Source organism: Syngnathus acus, chromosome 17 (assembly GCF_901709675.1).
Source record: "Syngnathus acus chromosome 17, fSynAcu1.2, whole genome shotgun sequence".
Lineage (NCBI taxonomy): Eukaryota > Metazoa > Chordata > Actinopteri > Syngnathiformes > Syngnathidae > Syngnathus > Syngnathus acus.
Genome location: NC_051102.1, coordinates 4,669,215 through 4,691,333, shown reverse-complemented (window position 1 = coordinate 4,691,333; position 22,119 = coordinate 4,669,215). Strand labels below are relative to the sequence as shown.

Here is a 22,119-nt window from a genome sequence, read left to right as displayed (position 1 = left end):
AAATGGGTTTTGATTTAAAAATGTGTTTTTCAAGTGGTAAAGACAACGGTTTGTTTTTTATTCCCTCAACGCGTTCTTTTTTTTATCACAATTGGTGCTCAAGTTCTCATGGCCCAAGTGAATTTGCATGAGGGAGGCGGTGGAGGCGTGTGACCTTTCCACTTTTCTTTTGCATTCCAAACAAGTCATCTGCATTTGTCCAAACAGCTTGGAGGTGATGTTTAATTGGGGAAACAGCTTCTGTTGTCATGACGACTCAAAGTCGTGCAGGCTATTGTCTTCTGGCTAAATACGATGCAAAATATTAAGAGGTGCGTAAAAATAGCATTTTTTTTTAAGGGTGGAAATGTTCCTATTTACTGTAAATCTCTCGAGAGTGTGCGTTTTTTTTTCTTTCATCACCTCACCATCTGTGAAAATGGAAAACGCATGCTTACGTGTAAATATCGTGACGAGTTCAACTTTTAAGATAAGTTATTCGTATTTTCCGTTGCCAAGAGAGATGATTATGATTTACCTTTTGGTAAACACCGCCTGCTCGTTGCACTTCAATCAAACAGTGGTTGCTTTAATAAAAGACAGAAAATGTCAAGCCATTACCTGATATTTCACTCGACAATTCCGTTTGTTTGTTTTTTCCTTATCAGACTCACCACAAACAAAGAGTGGCCGGGCACTCTTTTGCTTGATTGGAATCTCGTTAATTTTTCAGTCTTGTTGTCTTCCCGTAGTTTGGCATTAACGTCGGACGGGAGAACGAAAGAAGAAAAAAAAAAAGTACCATCTGTTTGCGAGCCTTGCTAATCTCTTCTATTAGCAGCACGGCGGCGCTCCCACGCATTCCCTCAAGGCGATCGGCGGGACCTTAAAAGGCTCTTAAAATAAATGATGGAGAATTAAAGACTTAAAATATATCAGAATTGGCTACGCCGGGTCCGTCGTTTGTGTTTTCAAGGGAGGAAAAAAAAAGAAGGAAGATTATTTGTCATCCCCATATCGGATTTAATAATGCGACGGGGCTCGCTGTCCCGCAACAATTAATATTTCCATTTCATTTATTAAGGACGAGACGGTGCAACTTTTGGTGACTGCGCTTGCTTGAAAAGAAGACAGAATTATTTTTTCTCTGTTTGTGGCTTTGAAATGAATGCAAATGAAACATACGATTCAAGTGTTGCTCAATCAAAGTAGCTAGATTTTTCTAATTCAAAATGTATCCAAATGAGACACCAAATCAAGTATGCATCAATTTTCCTTCACAATCCCATTCAATGCCACAATACTGTAAGACGATTGATTTATGAGCTCGTTTGCTCGTGGCAATTTTGATCAATCGAGGCCGATGCCTCCTTGTCTTTGTGTTTTGAACGCACGCCATCCATCACCGACGCTCGGCGTGTCAAGCTAGCTCTCGCGACATCAACGTGGCGCAGTCGCGTCTTCAAAAAATAAAATGAAATACAGGCAAAAATAACATCCATCATCCTGTCATGGGTTATTTATCTCTGTCCCCGCGACTCTTCATTTGCCGCCCGGTTCCTCGTTTGGTCATTTTGTCGGAGGTGTCAACGTGGCGAGGTGAGCATTGGAGCTCATGCCGCTGTGCTGTCAAACTATTTGTTCTTGAAATTATTTTCCACTTCAATTCAGACAAATACTCAAATATGGCGGACAAAAACCTCAGTTATGCATCACCCACCCAGCCGGCCGGCCAGCATCCAACAAATATCGTTTCAAATATCTTTGACTGAGCTCTTTTTTACACAATAATGACCTTGTTATCATTTTGCGCACAAGAAATACAGCATAGTATTTCCAAACCCAAAACTAAGCGTCATGAAAGCTAATCACAAGGTTTTTACGACAGCGGCGGCATTCTGATAGCGTAGACATCTGTTGGCGGTCTTCCCCCGCCGCTCCCGCTCGCTATTACGGCCAACTTCCTACGCAGTCCTCGTTTCCCGCTGCGTTCGTCGGCTGCCTTCAAAGCCGAGAGCGACCTTGAGAGGCTTTGCTTTGCCTTGCCATGGTGCCGGGGACCAGGCTCATTTTCTCATTTGTGTGGTCCTCGCCATTGGCCGTCAAAAGACGTTTGCCCTGCGCTAGCTAGGAAAACTTTACATCACTTTCCCCAGGAAAGGTGAGTGTTGTGTCATTGATGATATAGTGGTTCACGGAACTGGGGTCAACCTCACGGCAGGCGACTGGAGTATTTGGGAGGGAAATGTCAACTGGGTAGCTCTTACCTCTCTTCTCGCCAAAGTAGAGCGTCTGCTGCACCGTGTTGGACCACTGCAGTGACGAGTTGTCGCTCTCGGCCACCCGGCAGGTCAGTGTGACAGCTCCGCCCACCGAAACCGTCTCGTCCGAGGTGACGGGCTGCAGGGGGTCCTCGTCTGGACGAGACACAGAAAGACGTCAGGCTGTGGCGATCGCTAACCTTGCCTTCAAACTTGTTATAAACTCAGGCAGGCCCAGGCCCAGGCTTGAAACTCTCGTTTGAAAAAGCGAATTAAAAACCCTAACTCAGACTTGAAACCTTGTCTTAAAATCCTGGTTGAAGCCCAACTCCAGCTTTGGCCTGAAACTCGAATTTAGGCTTGAAATGCTTAATTAGACAGGCTAAGCTTGTCTTGAAACCCTAATCCCCGTTTGAACCTCTTTGACCCTCTCTGGAAATCCAAATCCCAATTGAAAACCTTGACCATGTGTTGAACCTCTACTTTAAAACCCTTCCTCAGGCTTTGTGCGACCTATTTTTACGTGGCCTTGGCCGAGGTCCGGTCGGCCCCTTTAACATGGCCACTTCATTAGGTACACCAACGGCCGACACTGCACACTGGAGGGATCCAAAGTGTCCCTGCATATTTCCCGCCATTTTCTCTCTCTCCATTTGTCTTCCTCCCCCATCTGCCCCCTCTCCATCTGCCCCCTCGTCCTCACACGCTCCCTCGATCTTCACCTCCTGTTGAGACTCCTCATCCTCGGCGATAACGCCGCAGTACAAGCCAGTCGTCTGATTGGACGATAGCGAGGGAGCGGGTGGTGTGTGTGTGTGTTTGTTAAGGGGTTCCCTCCCCCAACTTATTATGTGTCTGAGTTTGCATGCAGGCTGTTTGTTTTACACCACAAATTTATCAGGCACTGTAGAGGTGCATCTGGCTGATTTATGAGCCTCCTTTTTCTTATCTGCATTGAAGTGTGTGCGCCTGCGCGCCCGTGTGTGTCAGGCCGATGATGACGACGATGATGATGGTAGAGGTATAGTATGAAGGAGACACCCAGCGGGATTCAGTTTGATGTGTTTGATATGGTGTGCGCGTGATGGGACATTACACGCACGCATGCACACAAGCATATAGTCACACGTATGTAAAGGTATGAGGCAGGCCACAAATGTGTGTGCAAAGGTAGAAAAAACACATACTGGTGTTCTTGGCAGACAAAATGAGATTCTCACGCATGCACGCACACACACACACACACACACACACACACAAAGTATATACATACACAACTACAAATACCCACACGCACACACACATTGTCCCTCCAAACTACGCCCATCTGTTTCCAACTATGGCCAGCCCCTAAATAAGCCTACGTGTGTGTGTGTGTGTGTGTGTGTGTGTGTGTGTGTGTGTGTGTGTGTGTGTGTGTGTGTGTGTGTGTGTGTACGTGCGTGCGTGCGTGCGTGCGTGTCCTCCAGACCACCTCTGGCCTCCAAAAGACCCCCCCCCCCCATACGTCCTTATGTTGCTCCTCTCTGGGATGGCGCCTCAATTTACATATCAGTACGAGGGGACAGCGTAAGCTATGCTGATGTCACGAGCGTCATCGGCACGATTTTTCAGTTGACTTTTTTCATGTACACAAAAATAATATGAATACAAACACATAAATAACACATGATTCAAAGTCACAAACATAAGTGGCCACCTAAACCTTAGTTTATACAATAATATATAGAAACAAAAAGATGACAGTACATGGAAAGTCAGAAAAAAGAATCAGAAAGGAAAATATTTAAGTAGTATAAATAAACAATATGAAATGAAATAAACTAAACCCACCACCCCCACCTGTGCTCTTTGCACAAACAATCTAGACGGCCCCTGTTTCACCCCCCCACCCCAGCCCAGCCCTACTTTAGAAGAAGGGGACCCACAAAACCAGTCCTGCCTGTCAAGCACAGTTAGCTGAGACAACACCCCTGGAGTCGCGCCCCCGCCATCATGAAAACAAGAGAAGGAGAGCATGCTGGGAGAAAAAGGGAGGGGGGGGCTCGGCTAGGGGACGGGGGGAGGCGCGGCCGCTGACAAAAATCAAAGAATAAGAGTTGGAAAATGAGAAGATGGCGAAGGAAGGACACAGGAGACATAAGCACGTATGGATGGATGACGGCAATGAGGCGGCATGACAGGGTGACGGCAAGAGAGGCGTGCTGAAAAATGCCCAAAGTCAAAGGAGACACAAGAAGCACAGGGGAAAAAAAATATAGATATACTATATGGACCTCAGGCTCATAAGAGCAAGCTGATAAGCCAAAAAAAAAAAAAAACCCAACCAATGTCATTCTTGTGCCAAGAACTCTGGCAAGGCCAAACAATCTGCAAACTAGAATTGCGCAATACAAAAACTGCCAGGCTCAGTCTTGCAGGGGCTGCCATTTTGTGTACATTTCTTAACAAAACAAAACATAAAAAAATAATAATAATAATAAATAACTAACTAACTAACTAACTAACTAACTAACTAACTAACTAACTAACTAACTAACTAACTAACTAACTGCAGCCTGTCAGTGTCAATCTACCCAAGCAAGCGGGCAAGTCCTTAACCAATCAACTAACAAACAACAATCCAAACACAAGCTGTTTCTTGAGGCTTCCTGTAATTAACTTTACCCTTTTCTCAGTTCTCAGATTGTCTACGAGTGTTAGCCCAGCGATCCCTTGCTGAACATTGACACTTTGTGTGCCGTCCTCACGCCGCACAAAGCCGGATTATCAAGCAGGCCAAACAAGAGACAAACAAGAGAACAACCCCCCCCAACCTCAGCAGCACCACCACTAAACCTCCTTACCATCCCATCCATCCTTTAGGGCACTAAATCCGGGGCGCCACAAATGCTGCACCCCACGAGAGAGGAATGTGAAGCGCACTAGCTGACTTCCAGCAATGAAATTTCAAGTCCATATTGTGGCCCGCCGCAACGTTCGGCCTGCTAGGAAGTCAGCGACCGCTCCCCGGAATTGTGAGAGAGAGTCCGGTCGCGGTCACTTTCAGGCTCTTGCGCAACAAACGACCGTAATTGACCTTAGGGAAAAGCTGTTTGCGTGTTAGCATTTCAGCCATTCGCATTAGAAAAAGTATCAGATGGCAGGGCAAGATCTCAAGTCTTTATTGATCTGCCTGAGCGCTTTTCTGGACTCAGATTGCTATCCTGCCATAAAGTGTGTTAGCCATGTTAGCATTTGTAGCAATTCCCATTGGGTTGCTAGCACATTCGATGTTAGCATGCTAGACATCAACATTGTTCTAATTAGAACTTCCATTTTGTCGGGGGTCAAAGTAAAAACAGGTCCACGTCAGTCAAGTCCACGGCTATGCCAACATAGCATACTACAAAATGTTGCTCAAACCAAAACTCCATTTAGGCCTCCATATCAGCCACCTAGTTGTGGGCTATGTCATGCATGTTGTTTTTCCTCCAAATTGTAGCTTTCCCGTCTGGTGGGGCATTCAAGGTACCGCCGTGTATCGTAAATTACAAGACTCGATGACAACAATAGCCTAATTGAGTCATATACTACCGCGTTCACGTCCACACAGAGTTAAGATAAAGCGAGTGAAATCTTTAATGCGCTGGCAAATGCTCAGGGCTGCCCTGCCAATAGGCCACTTAAAGAAATGAGCAGTCAATTACGCAAAGTCTGGCTTTTTTTTACCCTTCTTTTAACGACAATCACCGAAGCGGCAACGGAAGCTTCCCGAAGGACTCTCGCTTTATCATGCATATAGTTATTTATTTATTTTCTTACTGTCTTAATATAAATACGTATATGCATGAGCGGGGATGTTAAGTGTTTAGCTGCTAAAGTGCCCTACGTGTGATTTATTCGCCAATGGCGCGCATCCAAACGACTCAAATCTACATGACAGCGCTAGGCTGTTAGCATCCATTAGCGTCACGGCATTAAATCAGGGTGACTTGTTTCAAAAGAAACACGAGTTGAAACCAGTCGCTCGGTGACTTGATAACAGTTCTGTGTCAAAATAGCCAAAGTATCAAGAATGAGAATTAGACGTTCCGTTGCTTGGTTTTTCACGACTTTGAAGCCTTGTTTCAAATACCTGCCGATTGTTTTAATCACTTAAACTTGGCAGAAGTGTAATCCCGGTAGAGTCAATCAAGGCTTCTTGTCCTCGTTATTGCCCGGTTAGTGACCGCGTGGATCACCAAGTTGGGTCACAGGACCGCGTCACCCAACCACCGCTGGCGGCCATGACGGCGTAAGTGGCACAGAAAAACACCCTCAGTGGTCAATTAGTCCACGCCACGGCCGTGTCTGTTGACGCCGACAAACCGCCGACCGCTATTGTTCGGGCCGTCTCCACCGGCCATTGTTGCTCCCCCACCAAATATGCCCCGACCCTCCCTTTGCAGTGACTCACCCCCTACTTGTCGTCTTTATCTTCTCCCGCCAGAACTACATTGATCTCCAGTGTTGTGATTCAGAGTGACAAACCACGTCTGAAAGGTTGCCTTCATTACCCATTACGAGGCGTGCAAATTCCTCCACACACACATTACACTCACACTCACACACTCACACTCACACACACGGTCTCGGGAGGGGGAAAGCATTCAACAGGATGAGGGGGAAAAGATTCGATGCACTCGACTCAATCAAACTTTTGACCACTTTCTACACAAAGCTTTGCGTGTGTGTCTGTGTGCGTGTGTGAAAGAGTGTCTGAGGGGATCCCAAGAACACACACGCACACACACAAACACTTTGCAAAACACTGCGTGTCCTTGCCAAAAGACAGCGACAAGACAAAGAGGAGGCTTGTCTTCAAATAAAGAACGACCAGTCTCAGCAACAGCTACACAACGTGTGTGTGCGTGTGTGTGTGTGTGTGTGTAATACACTTCTTAATTTATTAACAACACAATGTAGCAGTTTACAACTTTACTCGGCACTCGGAGTAAAAAAAAACAAAACAGATGGACTCAAAAGGTCACAAAAGTCCCAGATTAAAGTCATTTGTTCACAAAAATGTGGTCATTAACATTCGGGAGAGCACCTATCAAGAATTAACGTAACATATCACACAGATTAAAAAACAATCCACCTTTTGTCAATGAGTGAGAAGCATACGTGAGATAGCTAGCGAATAAAACACCATTTGTCCACAACCCATTAACTGGCTAAGCTAATGTAGCTTTTCAAATTAAATAACTCAAATGCACCACATTGGACTCTGAAGATCCAAATTATAGTTGTTTTGTTCACAAAGTGTTGATCAATATACCAGCTGCTTTCTAGCTAGCTCGGCTAAAGTAGCTAGACCCACATCCTTTGTGTGGACAACCTCACAAACAGTCCTTTTGCTCACAAAATGTGTGTCAATATTTTGGATCACAAGTGACAAGGTGCACTTTGCATATTTAAATGTGCTTGGCTGGTCCCAAAATGACCAAATGGGAGTCATTTGTTCACAAACATTTGGTCAAATCTTGCTGCTAACCAGCTAGCTAATCGAACATAGAACGCACCAGACCCGTCGCAAGATGGCTGTTTTGTGGACAAAAATAGAGGCTAAGAACTGAAATGAAGACAAATAGCTGCGGCGGATCGCCGAGCGCACACGCAACTTGTAAGCGGGGATGTAATGCATGTAAATGATGTTATGAATCTAAGTTAATTACCAAAGAAAAAACGGCGGCTAATCATCAATCATGGCAGCGTTTTATCCCACCGCGTGCTATCTAATATATTCGCCGTCTGGGTGGAAATGTACTTCTTGTCTGTGGGCGGGGAGGGGGGGGGAAAAGTCACTTAGAGCGTGATAAAAGAAGCAAAGAAGCCATTTTGTTCCAATAAAACGCCCCGAGATGCCTTGACCGATTACTGGCGTTCAGTCAAAGGCCTGAGACCGTGACACATTAGCTTCAAGCAAGGGTGAATAGTTTTGAAGAAGGAAAGGGGGAAAAAAAAAAAGCAAAATGAAATGAATCATAGAGACCATTTGTGGTGCAGCTGTGGACAGGAATGTCTATCAAGGAAGTCAAGTCTTGCGCTGCCTTCAGGTGTGATGGGAAATGTGAACTTTTCCTCAAACAACAACAACGCAGCGTTGCTTCCAAATGTCCAGAAAACAAAGCATTGTGCTAGAACTTGACCTACCACTTAATGGACAGGCTGTCAAAGCTCCCTTTACGCTACATCCTAGCTCGGCCATCTTTATCTGGCTGCCGTCTTCATCTCACTACCTCTTCCTCCTCCTCCTCCTTGTCTGCAGTGGCTGAATTCCCTCAGGTGGGCCAACGGGAGACTATAACAACTCCCCGACAGATTCGCTCGCCTCCAATTTCTCTCCATCCTCTTCTCGTCCCTCTTCCATCAACCTCCTCCCTTCCCTCGCGCTCGGCCTCCGTTGCCTTCCGTTGGTTGGCTCTATCATCAGCCGCGCTGATAGCGTGTGTACGCACGCGCGCGTTTTCCAATCCTGACCATCAATCGCGACCCCCCTCCCCACGCTCTTTTTTTTTTCTCCAGTCAATATAATTGGCATCACAGGAGCACTCCCTGCAGAGTGTATGCTAAAACAGCTCGAGGAGGAGGAGGAGGAAGATGCCAATAAAAGACAAGAACAAAAGAAGGGAGTGGACGCCAGGTGGACAACAAGAGAAAATGACTTGGAATCTGAAGGTAGATGACAACAAGAGGAGCCTTTTTTAATTAAGCGTTGCACATTTGCGTGTCATGTACGTGCTTCCAATTTGGTAGCATCAGATCACATCTCAAGGAAGGAAATGGCCGACTTTCTGTGCCTTTTCACATTTGCCTACCAAATTTCATGGAGGCTTCGTGGACTGAATTTCAAATCATTCATGAACAGAGATATTACTACAGTTGTACAGTACAGTATTTTGGGGTATGACTGCTTTTTTGTGGTTTTACACATGAAACACTTCAAACTGACTTCAGGGGCATTATTGATGAACGGAGATATTACTGTGGTTCTGTTTTACGGGAAGTCGTCAAAAAATGGCAGACTTTCCATGTCTTTTCAGGTTGGAGATTTTTTTTTTTGGCTGTACTCGCGTTACACTTGCCAAGCGACTTTCATGTTCTTAAGTGAAACTGCCTTCAGGGAGGGAAGTTTGCAATAAGGCATGAGTTGAGTTATTGCTGGAGACCTGATTTGATAGTGACTCATGAAACACACCGCTTCTTACCAAAATAGTTTTGCACACCTCGGGCCAAAAACCAAAATTCTTTACAATTTCACATTGCCCATTTGTCTGGTGCACATGGTGGTAGCAATCTGCTTCAAGTGATTATCTTGAAAGGACCCCTGGAAAGGTGACCATCAAATAGCCGATTGAAAGGACGAGCGTCTAAGCAGGTAGCAGGTGAGCGAGCGCCAGCCAACCTGCCAGCTCAGCTCAAAGATGTGGCAAATTGACGCCATTGAAGCGTCCTGTATCACATGACTTGTGTGAAACGGCTGTCACTAATGATCTAATTAATATCCCGCTGCTGCTTTGCTGTCACTGAACCTCGCGTACATGTCAACATCAAAGACCGTTTCGCCTCTTCGATAGTTTGCGTAAAACCGTAGAATAATCCCCAATTAGTCGTCGGTTGACTTGACGTAATCGTGAACATCAAATGCAAGATCAAGTGTTCGATGGATTAATTTATGCATTCCCAAACATCAAAGACGTTTTGGAAAGTTCAGTGTCTTTAACAAAAGCGTAAAGAAAAAAGACACGGGAGTTATCAAGAAGGCTAACATATGTATTTTTGTAAACACGAAAGACAACTGTGAGTGTTGAATGACAGTCATTTGGAGAATGAATGGAGCGAAAATGCTTTGAAAACATCCAAGACGCCGTTTCCCCAACATCAAAGACAATGAGGATCTTCAGCTTTCCTGTGGAATGTTACTTTTGCCGGTCCTTAGCATCAGCGGCTAACTGACTGTTACTGTATCACATGACGTGCCGCTAGCGGCCGTGGCTAATGAGCTAATTAATCTCCCGCCGCCGCCGCCTTTCCCAACGTGACACATAAACAAAGCAGCGGCTGCTTTACAATGGTCCTCACTGGCTTTATTGATAGCTCGCCCATGGTAAATAAAACTGGACTGCAATTTATTGGAAAGAACCGTGGCAAAATGCACCTTGTTGGACCAAGGCAAACGCATTGAGCACATACAGTGTCCGTATCAATTTTCAGTGGCAATTTATTCGCTACTATTTCACCAAAATAGGGGAAAACCAGAAGCCCAGCTCAAAACCCTACTTTGAAAGGCTAACTTGAAATCCTACTTTAAAAAACCAACCGTGGTTTGACACCATATCTCGAAACCCGGTCCTTAGCCCCTCGCAAATGGCGGCGCGTGACTGTACAAGTTGTTGATTGGAGAGATCTCCTGATCGGATGAGTGATTTGTTATCGTTTTTTTTTTTAACTCACTGATCGGTGATTGACTCCAAAATCCTATGTTGAAACCCACTATTTAGAGCATCTCCACAACTATGCAACAATGTTACTTTGTACAATAACAAACTTTTTTTGCGCCCCCCCCTCCCCAAACATTCTGACTCACTAACCATGCTAAAAAAAAACTACCTAGTAAATCTCAGAGCTAATAGCGTCATTTGTTTCAGGTAATTACTTGTCCAAACGCCGCTGTTTACATTTTCTTAAGAATCCTGCCAAAGTGCCAGAAGCGACGCGCCTTTTTCCAACTCGATGCGGCTCTCCCTCAAATTAGAAACGTGTGGCGTAACAAAAGGGAACAACGGTGAGAAAGGAACATGAAGCCCAATTTTGTTGACGAGAGCGGAGGTCCATGAATAAAACACGTCTCACCGCAATGTTTGGCACATTTTTAAAACTTTAGCTTGGACCGGACGACATTGAGAAGATGCTGAATAAAGATGCCCCCAACTAACCGTACGTCCATATTTTTGTGAACAACATAGGCAGTTGGCTCAATTAACAAAGCGAATAAACAGAGCAAATAAGTCAACGTCAAAGACTGCTTAGTCTTGAACAAACCTAACGTCCGTGTTTTTTGTAAATCAAATCAATGTTGGTTTTTAGAGCGTTAAAAAGACCTAACGTTGACATTTACACAAATCATCGGTAAAGTCAACATGTTTGGGAAACATCTAAAAAAATTTCAGCCACGCAAACATCAAAGGTAGTTTAGCATATTTGTTATTTTTCAACGAGCCCTCCAAGTGTTTTGGGGAAAACATCAAAGACGGTTGAGCATGTCATGACCTATTGCACATTTTCCGCATTTTGTCAAACACCAAAGGCGATTTGACTCTTCAGCAGCCGCCGCGTGCATGTAAGGCTGAAGGAACCGTGCCGTTTCCGTCCTGATGTGTGTCACATTTGTGGCGCCGTTCCTTGCCACTTCGAGCGTCACGTGTCTATTTTGTGCACTCGAATGACTCATTCAGGTTGCTTGCGCATTAAGGAGCTAATTGTTGAGTATTTATGAATAATAAATGGGGCATTTATTTAGCCCGTGTGGCCAGCGAACGGCCCTTCCAACACAAAATTACTGTTATGAATATTTCATATTATGTGTCAAGGCTTAATGTGCGACATGAGAATGAGGCTCTAAACAACAAACACAAAGTTAACTTGAAGCCCTAACCCAGGCACTGACTTAAAAGCTTCATTGTAAAACCTAAGTCTAGTTTGAAAGCCTCATTTGAAAGCCTAACCCAAGCTGTGAATAATTTACTTGTGTTCCATAACCAAGTCTACTCCAAAACCAAACGGTGCGTCAAGGAGATGAGCGCTTGACAGGAAAATGGCCGCCGTCACTTTCGGCACGAAAGCGACATCACGTCCTCCCCTCAGCCACCCCGTCCTGTCAGCCATCTTTTGTCTGGGGAATACACAGCCGTCACTCCAGTGCATCCTGGCGCTACCAGCTAATCTGCCAGTGCCACAAAGAATGACGAGATTTACAGTGTCAAGGAATAACCACGCGCAGATTTTCTCATGAGTCGCAGTCAACGACACGACAACAATGTCAAGGAGTGACGACAGGATAAGGTGAGGGAGGGGGGCAGGTTTGAACCTGACCTTTGACCTGGCACTTTGTGAATTAGCCTCCTAAGATTTAAGGTCAAAGCGAACTTCAAGTCCTCACACAAGTATGACTGTTTCTGTGTACATCAAAGAGAGTTGGACGTCTTGAGTGCAGCAAACATGCATGTTTCTCTGTCAATCATAGACAATTTCCAATCACGGTAATTTTTATTTTTCACGTTTTCTTAATTCACAACTCTGCGTTTTGATTCAAATTCAAAACAACTGTCGATATGACACGGGCGGGCGGGCGTCAAGGACGGCGAACGGCTAAAGTCAGGCAGCGAGCGTCTTTGTTGTGACTTTGAAGCAGGTCAGTCTTGGGCTTTGACCCGACGCTAATTGAATGAGCCTCTTAAGCGCCTTAATGCCGCATCCTCAAGCGCCGCCGTACTCCACGTTCAGCACGGAAATGAAGACGCGAGGTCAAGGAGGATGTGTCGTCCTCCGCTTGCCTTTATCATTTGTCAGGACAAATAAAGCTTTGTGTCATCTATCAGGTCTTTCGGCTTTCAATAAACCGCAACATTGGCTTAAAAAACATTCATCCTTGCTCCAAAGCCTACTTTCAAGCCATAATTCTGGTTTGAAATCCGACAAAAATTATCATTTGAGACGCTAACCCTATCTTGAAAACCAAATTTTAAGCCCCAGACGTTCACTAGAAATAATTTGCCAGTCCATCGGCACTTAAGGCAGCCACCTCAAAGATCCTTGCCAGTCTTAAGCATATTTTGGGGTGACCGTGTGAGCTAATCAATCAATAAAATAAAATAAATTGGACAGACGGCCGCTGGAAAGGCTCATTGATTTCCCAGGTGACAACGCGGGTGCGCTTGATTTGATATTGAACGTTTGGAACGTGGCGCGTCAATCATTTCAAAGCCCACCTTGTTGTTTTTGGAGGAAATGTTAATGCATTATCGTTCCAGCGGGGGGCGCCCTCGCCGGCACAAACCCGATTGTCGTTTCCGAAACAAGCACAAAAGATAAACATACGCAAAATGTCCCTCGGCCTTTTAGACAACAACATCACACCGGACCGGACCACTTCAAACCCTAACCCAATCTTGAAAACTAACCCCATATCCCTTTTAAACCGTAACTTGAACCGGTAATTTGAAACCATAACATGAAATCCTAGCCGAGTCTTGAACACCCGCCCTAAGGACATGAAACATGATCCCTGGTTTGAAACAGTCATTTGAAAGCCAAATTTGAAACGCTAACCTCAGCTTTGAAAGGCTAACCCAGTCTTCAAACCCGACTTTGTTATCCTTACGGGCCGAGGCCGGCGAAACACAGAAGGAAACGAGGTCGGAATAAAAACAAGCGCCGCAAAACCTGGCTGATCCTTTTCGACAAGCGCGGATCAAACCCGAGAGCTTCCGGAGCCGACAACACCAAACGTCCCGGTTCTTTTTAGTGCCCGTGAAGACATCACGACGGAGCTGATACACAAACCGCACAACTCTTTAAATATTCATCACAGAGTGGAGGCGGGGTAAACTGTGACTCTGGGCTTCCATCAGGAAGAGTTTTAGCCTGGAGGAAGTTGAAGTGTGTCACTATCGTCACGTGTTCTACGCGAGGCGCTCATCAAACATACAGCAGAGCCGCTAATAGTCGTCGCGCCTCAAAAAGGGGGCTGAGCTCGGTAGTGCCATCGCATCTGCGCTTTTACACAAAGGCCATCCAATTATCACCCGCTATGTATCGACAAATCATTGCCATGATCGTCGTCATCATCATCATCACCATCGGAGGAGCCGAGTGGATTCAACACAGTGGCGCCTTGAGATAACAACTGGATCTTCTGCCTACCAATTTATATATCAAACCATCTTTCTCTAATGAAATAAATGCAAATAGCATTCATCCATCCAAGATAATCTCGTCTTTAATGACTCGACCGTTTTTTTTTTTTTTTTTGTCAAACTTTAAAGACAATTGAGCATTCCAATAAAATAGTAGTACCATCCAAAATGCAGATTCAGTTTCAGAAAAACCTGCGTTGACACAAATTGGAGGCTGCGATGCTATTGTGGTGAGGCGACAGCCACTGGAGCGAAGCGCTTTATAACGCTTCGCACTCGGAGAAGAAGATGGGGGGGAAAAAAAAGGCAATCAGGAACAAAACAATGGCACTGCTGCTGCAGCCGTTGGCATTCGCCGCCATTGTCGGTTAGGAAAAAAAAAAGTCTTAATGACACTCAAGTACGCGCTGGGCTGAGCAACAAAACAAGAGAATGGAAGATAATAAACTGGGGGAAAAACAAGTGGGAAACGAGGAGGAAAAGGTTGGTAACCGGGGACTACCAAAGGGGGGGGGGGGGGGGGCGAATGTGTGTTTGTACGCCTTGAGAGAAAAAGATCTTAATGAGACTCAAGTATGGGCTGAAAAACAAAGATCGGAAGCAAGAGAAGAACAAAATGGAAGGACAGCAAAAAAGGTGCCAAGGAGTAGGAAATATTGGGGAAAATGTACGAATGACAAACTGAGGGATGGCTGAGCCCATACTAGAAGGGCTTTCTTTAAAATGCTTATTTTTTTCCCCTCATATAAAAAAGTCCTGATAGTATCTGCACTTTGGTGACTACACAAGAATTGAATACTCACACTGGTATCATCTTTAAAAAAACAAACAAAAAACATTCCTCTGACATAACAATGACATAAATGCACTTGAGCTGGACAATAATCATTTTCAACATTTTTAGAAACAGTGAAATGATGAGTGTTTTGGTGAAGCTGGAAGGCAATTTCCAGTCCTCACAGCTGTTATCGCGCAAATGGAAGGCCGCAATGTGCCCCAGTAAATGTAGTGAGGACACATCACAAGCGTATGGATGGCTGACATTCAACCTCAGCCAAACCAGGACTTCAAGCAAGCCCTTCCCCCATTAGGCCTTCCCTCGCCCCTTTACGGTTTACGGCCGGCCCCTTTTCACGCAAGAAGCCAGGCATCATCATTCTCGTCGCCTTTCAAGAAGGCCTCATAAAAGACGACCTTTTCCACTTGAAAAGTACATGGCTATCGCGTCTAATGATCCTCCCGCCTCCCATAATGCAACAGCCCCTCCCCGCCTCTGCTTTACACAGGGCACGTGCACAAGCTTCAACCAATTATAGCGGCGGCGTAAATGATGGCCGACACTAAATGCCAGCTAGTGTATGAATGCAAAGGGCATTTGAATAATACGCCGCGGCGTTTAATGGCAGCGCGGCATGTGGGACGCCGAGATTGGGAAGCACCCGAGCGATGACGGCTGGCCGGCTGTAAATTTGTGCTACGGAACACTGCTTTTGATGCCTGACAAAAAAAAAAAAAAACAGAGACCAACTGTGGATGGTTTGGTAAAAACAAAGACTTCTTCCATTAAGCTCAAGTTGCAAAAGGTGAAAAAAAAAGTATTGTTGAATGTGCACGTGTTTTGGAACAATTTCAAAGGCAACTTAGTCTTTGATGAATCTAACGTACGTGGCAAATCCAGATTATGGCCAAATTGTAATTGCACGTTTTGCATCTTCAATGAAACAACACAATTGGCACAAGTAGGTTAGGGCACAGACACTTTCAGATAATTTTGTCGAAGTAGACATTGTGGCAAACACAAAACAGTTTAGCGTCAAGTCAAATTTGCAACTGGTCCATTTGTAATAAGGTTAGCGCCTGCTTTGAGCACCAGATTGCGCTCTATAGACGATGATCTCATAACGCTAAATGTCACTGTTGTGTAACGCTTTGCCACTCCGGCTCATTATCAAGCAACCTTCTTCCCGACGATTATTTCCTCATTTTTGTCAGCGGTCGCAATAGCTCCACGTCAATAAGCACAATTGAGTTCTCGCGTTGGCTGCCAATGTAAACGAGCGTCCCCGTTGGCCGATGGGCACAAATGACTCCTCTAGGTTAACCTTGAGAGTTTGTTTTTCTTTCTTAAAGAGGGATGACTCATTTTCGCCAGTGACAGCTGCAGCTCGGGACAAAAAAAAAAAGGCATCTGGCGCTTAATCGTTAGGAATAAGGCCGTGCCATCGATCAGCAGTCAGTCAACGGCCGGGAATCAAGCGCGCACGCACGCACCTCGGGTGAATTCCGCATGCTCCGTAATCATCATCATCATCAATATGGGTGAGTATACATTGAGACAGGTGATGTAGCTTTTAAAAGCAGATTGTTTTCCCAAGCATCAAAGACAATTGAAGAACGTGAACATAAATGCTGTTTCATAATTTGGAGAATTGAATCAACCAAAAGTAGTTCATTCAATTCAATTTAGTGGGAACAATCAATGACAATTTAGGCTTCAACAAACCGGATGAAGGCATTTTCTTGACCATAAACGTTCATTTGGCAACAATTTGAATTTACAGTACTATTCATTTTGTGCAACCATTTAATCGAATAATTGGTGATTTCATCGACATCAAAGAACCCTAACTCTAACCCAAAGAATGTAAGACTTGACCATTTTGTGTTTATAAATACAATTGACTATTTCATAAATACATACAAGTTCTACAAGTATTTGCAAAGCGGATGCACATGTTTATGACTATTAAAGACAATTTTGCATCCTCGTGCGCTTTGAAAAACAAAGACGGAACATCCAACGTCAAGGCGACAAAAAGTCAAGACACGACGCCGAGCGAGCGTCTTGACCACGTCCGTCTCGGCCATCGCCTCGCCGCGCAGACAAAAGGCGGCAAACAGCCGTCCCTAATCCGCCGGCTGAATGAACAGCAAAACAAAAGGGAGGAGGAAGGCAGACACGGCAGCTTGGACACACGGCGCGTAAGCTGATTAGCGGGAAGACACGGGCGGTAATGGAGGCGTGCGTGCGTGCGTGTGTGCGTGAGCGGGAACAACGCGGTAGGGGTGAGATGGCGGAGGAAGAAAAGAAGCTAGCGAGAGCTAATGATGGCGAGCACAAAGCGCAGAGGCGGCAAAAACAACAGCATCGGGGAGCGAGGGGAAACAAAATCGGAACAAAAGAAGCGCCTCGCAAGTAGGACAAAAAACACAGAAGGAAGAAGGAGCACGCAGGAGGAAATCGAACACCCGTGTAGCCGGCCGGCATTTTTACAAATATCAATGACGATCAACAGCAACTAAAATACGAAACATCAAACGTGCCGTTTGGTCTGCTACAAACCAAGCGTCTTCACTTGGAAGTACCTGAACACAATTTTGGAGACTATTACCAGTCTAAAAGTTTCTGGAAACATCAAAGACCATTTATAAGGCCGCAATTTAGTCTTCAAGCTTTTTTAGGATTAGCAATGATGATTTTGTCAGTCTTTACAAAGCTACGTACACGTTTGTCGTTTGCGACGCACGAGACAATTCTGATTAGTGCCGCACCCGAGTATCCAGCCAAGTGCGGCTAAATGTGCGGCTAATTGAGATTTACTTGGAAACGAATATGCTCCTGCCTCTAAGCTGCTTTCACTCAGCCTCGCATGAGATGTTACCAAACACACACACACGATGGACTCAGAAATACACTCAGCCATTTGGACCTCTTTAACGTGGCTAAGCGCACCATCAAATGGCTTCGAACTCAGTCGTAAATGTAATTTGTTTATTTGTGAATTTTCGGTGATGCCAAAAGCATTTGGCTAGCCAGAGGCTGAGCCGCCCTGTTGTTTACGCCTCTCTACTGTCCCATCGTTCTGTACCCATATATAATATCTATATAAACATCCGTTACACAAGGGCATTTTTAGCCACTTTTGCCATATAAAAGCCACCCTTTGAAAGCTGGTACAATTGGCAGAGCGCTGACATAGTCAGGTCGGTTGTCTAATCTTCCCGCAACAGTCCCGTTTCATTTCCATGTGAGTGTACCTCCTCCTAGGTGGATTAGAGCTGCTTTATCTGGCAGTAAAGAGGAACTTAGCAAAGGAAAAGGCCAACAAGACTTTGACGCCAGCAGAATATGACTGAAGCCGCCGTGAGCGATTGCGTTCCGCCTTAAAAGGTTCCCTTGCGAGCGGGTAATCGGCAACCGAGTTCCACCTCAAGGTCCGCGGGCGCCCCGTGGGCGCATCGCGGGCCCCCCACCCCCGTATCAGGAAACAATATTTTGAGACTTTTTTGAAGCACAAAGTGACGAGGAAGAAGCAGATTGTTGACACAGACTCCCCAGGCTTGTTTTCTCAGGCACAGGTACATACGAAACGATCCAGTCATATTGAATAATTGACTCGCAGTCAAACAATCAGCCACTCGTGAAAAGCTGTTGCGCAAACCCGCACGCTGCCTGACAGTTCTGTCATGTTCGAATCTGGATTTTGAAATAGACCGCACGGAGCAGACTCTGACCTAATCGGGCACTCAGGATTGCGTCCCATCTTAAAAGAATGGACTGTAAATTCAATGCCAAGGCATAGACGTCCTCCAAAGGGACGCTTGGATGAATTACAACGGCTTTATCTGGCTATAAAGAGACATTTAGCCAAGGAGCCTCTCCCAAGGAAGCGGGCGAAGTGATGGCATATCAACAAAGACAACCTCGGCGCTCTCATACTCTGGCCCCGGACCCTTGGCACTCGGACCCAATCGATACCAAAGCGGCACACGCTGCCCGACAAAGACGCGTCTGTCTCTAAATCCTGAGTCGCTCCGACTGGGAGGGAATGCATCAACGACCTGACGGCAATCAATTAAAAAACGTCCGTCGGAGAATTTCCGGCGGATAACGAGAGGCAGGGGTGAAGTCGGGTGAGGGAAATTGAGATGTTGTTGGTGGAAACAATGTGAATTAGTTCATCCCGAGACCGCTCTTGTTTGTTTAATCGGCAGCAGCGATACTTTCAAGGCCCAACAGCTCGGCGGAATTTTCCTCGACCTTGAGAGACAACTGGCAAACGGATGGCTAGCCGGATGAACGAGAGGACTTGGGAAGACACGTGGACAAACTAATCCATGACTTGTGTACGGCCAGATGGACAGAACGACAGACAAAAGGATGGGCAGACTGATGGACGGGTGAATGGCAGATAAATAGACAGACAGATGGATGAAATGAGAGGCAAACAGACGGGCACGAATCTACGGTGCCATGTAGCCGGATGGCTCGATGGATGGTTGGACAAACGAACGGGCAGATGTGAGCGGACGGACGCATGGAAGGCAGATGGCAGAATTTCGCCGACCTTGAGAGACGCTTGCAGACTGATGGATGCCTTTCTTAAGAGGCCCGTTGAGTGCGCAGCCACAAAATCCCCCCGAGCGCCGTTGCCGTTCAAAGTAACATTAAGGTGAAAAAAGTCATGATGGATGTTGTCTATTCCTCCGCTTTGGGGCAGCAGGGGGCGCTACAATCAATAGCACGATATGAGAAATTGGCAAGGTCCAAGCTCCTCGCAGCTGTTGCTACACTTAGTCAAGCAAAATGATCTGCGAATAGAAGAGGAAAATTGGACGTGGCCAGCATCATCCCGCAAATGTCACCTCTTCCTTTTCAGCGGCAGGTAGCTTTAACAATTGGCAAAGTCAAACCCGCACCCTCTAAACTGTGAGGCGGACGTGCTAACCACTGCGCGCCACTGTAACACATTGAAAGTAGTTTCTTCCTAAAACACAAAGGGCTGAGATGCAGCAGCTGCGCAAAGGCTGACTTTGGCAAATTTTTCCTGAAAGGGACAGGCGAACAAATCTGTACCGTTACGCCCCTGATAAGTCAATTGAGGCAAAGCCAGTGTGAAATCGTCTAATTGCTTTCGACACAAAGGGGCGTGGGTGTCAAGTTTGATCTGCTAAATTTCCCGCTATCTCCCTCGCACACAAGCCTATGTCCGAAGAAGACAAATCCACGGCTCATCTTCAGCGCCGCCACGTTCAATATTGCTACCTCATACGCACAAAACGGCGAGCTGGGAAACTGACGGACGGCGATGTGTAAGGGGTTCAAACAGAGTCATGATAATGAGCCCCATTGGGCAGCAATGGGCCGAGTAGAATCCAAGTATAGTTCTTCCCGACGGCGTAACGATTCCACGAGTCCCATCTATTCCATGTCGGTGCTTATTACGCCGTTTGTGCGGCGGCCAATGTGTCAGCTCCCGAGCTTCCTCGAAGGGGAGGCACTAATTGCGCCACGAATTCCGCAGCTGGATGTGCAGCCGTACCGAGGGAAAAGGAGCTCTTGGAAGGCCACGCGGATTAGGCGCGCCGTTGGCCGGCTGCGCCCCGATTCCGCCGCGGTGACCCAATTACCGAGGTGCCACCGCGAGGCTCAGAAGAGTCCGCAGGCAAAGCCGGCCATCTGGATAGTGAGCGGACAGGTGGATGGACGGACGGACGGACGAACGAGTAGGTGGACGAACAGACTGATGCAGCTGAATGGGCAAATGAACAGATGGATGGATGAATAGGTGGAGGAACAGATGGACAGACAGGTGGATGGAGGAATGGACTGATGGGCAGATGGACAGATGAGTGGATGGATGTAAAGATGGGCAGAAGGACAGGATGGACAGATGAGTGGCGGCTGGGGACATGGATGGTCGGCCGGATGGATGGAAGTGCGTAAGGTCGGACCGATGGCTCAGCTGATTGAAAGACGGCTGTATGGACAACAGATGGGAGGATGGACGAGTGAATGGATGGATGAATGGATAGCGGATGGGTGGACCGACGGTCGGTCAGGTTGTCGAGACAATGGATCCACGGATGGATGATTGGGGTTCTGGATAGACGTGTCAAGGGACAGACTCCAATGGATAGCTGCACGAGGTCCGGAAAGTCGGACGTTGCTTAGCGTTGATGGGCGGTTCCCATTTATTTATCAATTTGAGGCCCACGATAACGATTAAGGGTCGCTTGGCAGGAAGATTTCGCGTCTCGGGTTCACCTCCACGCGACAGGGCCGCCTCTGTCTCGGTGGCTGGATGCCCATTTCCTGTTTGTTTACCACTGAATCCTCCCGCAGCCTGCCAAGAAAACGGCAGCAGAGGTAATGGCGGTGCATTAGCCATAGCGCCCAAAAGCAAAAAAAGGCGGCTCGGAAGCCGGGCCCTCCGCCTGTTAACAAGGCCGGCTGATAAGCGCTGACTCATTAACTAGCCGAGATGCGCCTCAGCGAGGGAATCGCACGCCAAAACCACGGTGACAGCCTGAGATTGGTTTACATTTGGATGTGCCGACTCAGGCTCGGGCTATTTGCTGGATTGTGTCTTGGCTAGCTTGCCAAGGGTAGGCATCTGGCAGAAAAGCAATTAGTACTCCCGTTCGCAGCGGCCCTTAATAAATGCGGCGGCTGATTGATTAAAAACCCCACAAAGATTGTTGGGGGTTTTTCCACCGCAGCCGGTACGAGCGAGTTTCACGCTCAAGTTCTGCTTTTATCTCTGCAGATCTTCACCAACAAAACACGCATATTAAAAATAGCTTCACATATGACATGCGGCTATTAATAAGAGCCGCTCTCAAAGAGAGGCCCAAGCGTAAATGACGAGAGCAAGAGCAGGTCAAAGCGGCTGGTGGCGCTAGAGCACCAAGGACGGAAAGATGGGAATGGATGGATACAGATGAATGGAAGCTTGGATGGATGTAAAGACTGACGACCGATGGATGATCTCCCATCTCAAAACAGAAAGATGGATGGGTGGATGGAAAATGGATGGATTGTGTCCTCTGATGTCTCGTGTTCATCCATTGATTTTGCTGAGCTCTGCATTCTCTATCTCTGTTATACATAACATTGAATAATTTATGCTAAGTAGATCTTTGTGCCTCAGGACCCT

General features: G+C 46.3%; 1 protein-coding gene across 6 annotated transcripts in view; it reads right to left on the bottom strand.

Annotated features, from left to right (window-relative positions):
* cadm3 (cell adhesion molecule 3) overlaps window positions 1-22,119 on the bottom strand; it is a 46,402-nt gene that overhangs the window by 18,180 nt on the left and 6,103 nt on the right. For all 6 annotated transcript variants that reach the window (XM_037276122.1, XM_037276121.1, XM_037276124.1 and 3 more), the window contains exon 3: window positions 2,247-2,396. In XM_037276122.1, coding sequence (XP_037132017.1) covers window positions 2,247-2,396 — 150 coding nt within the window. The remainder of the gene's footprint in view (window positions 1-2,246; window positions 2,397-22,119) is intronic.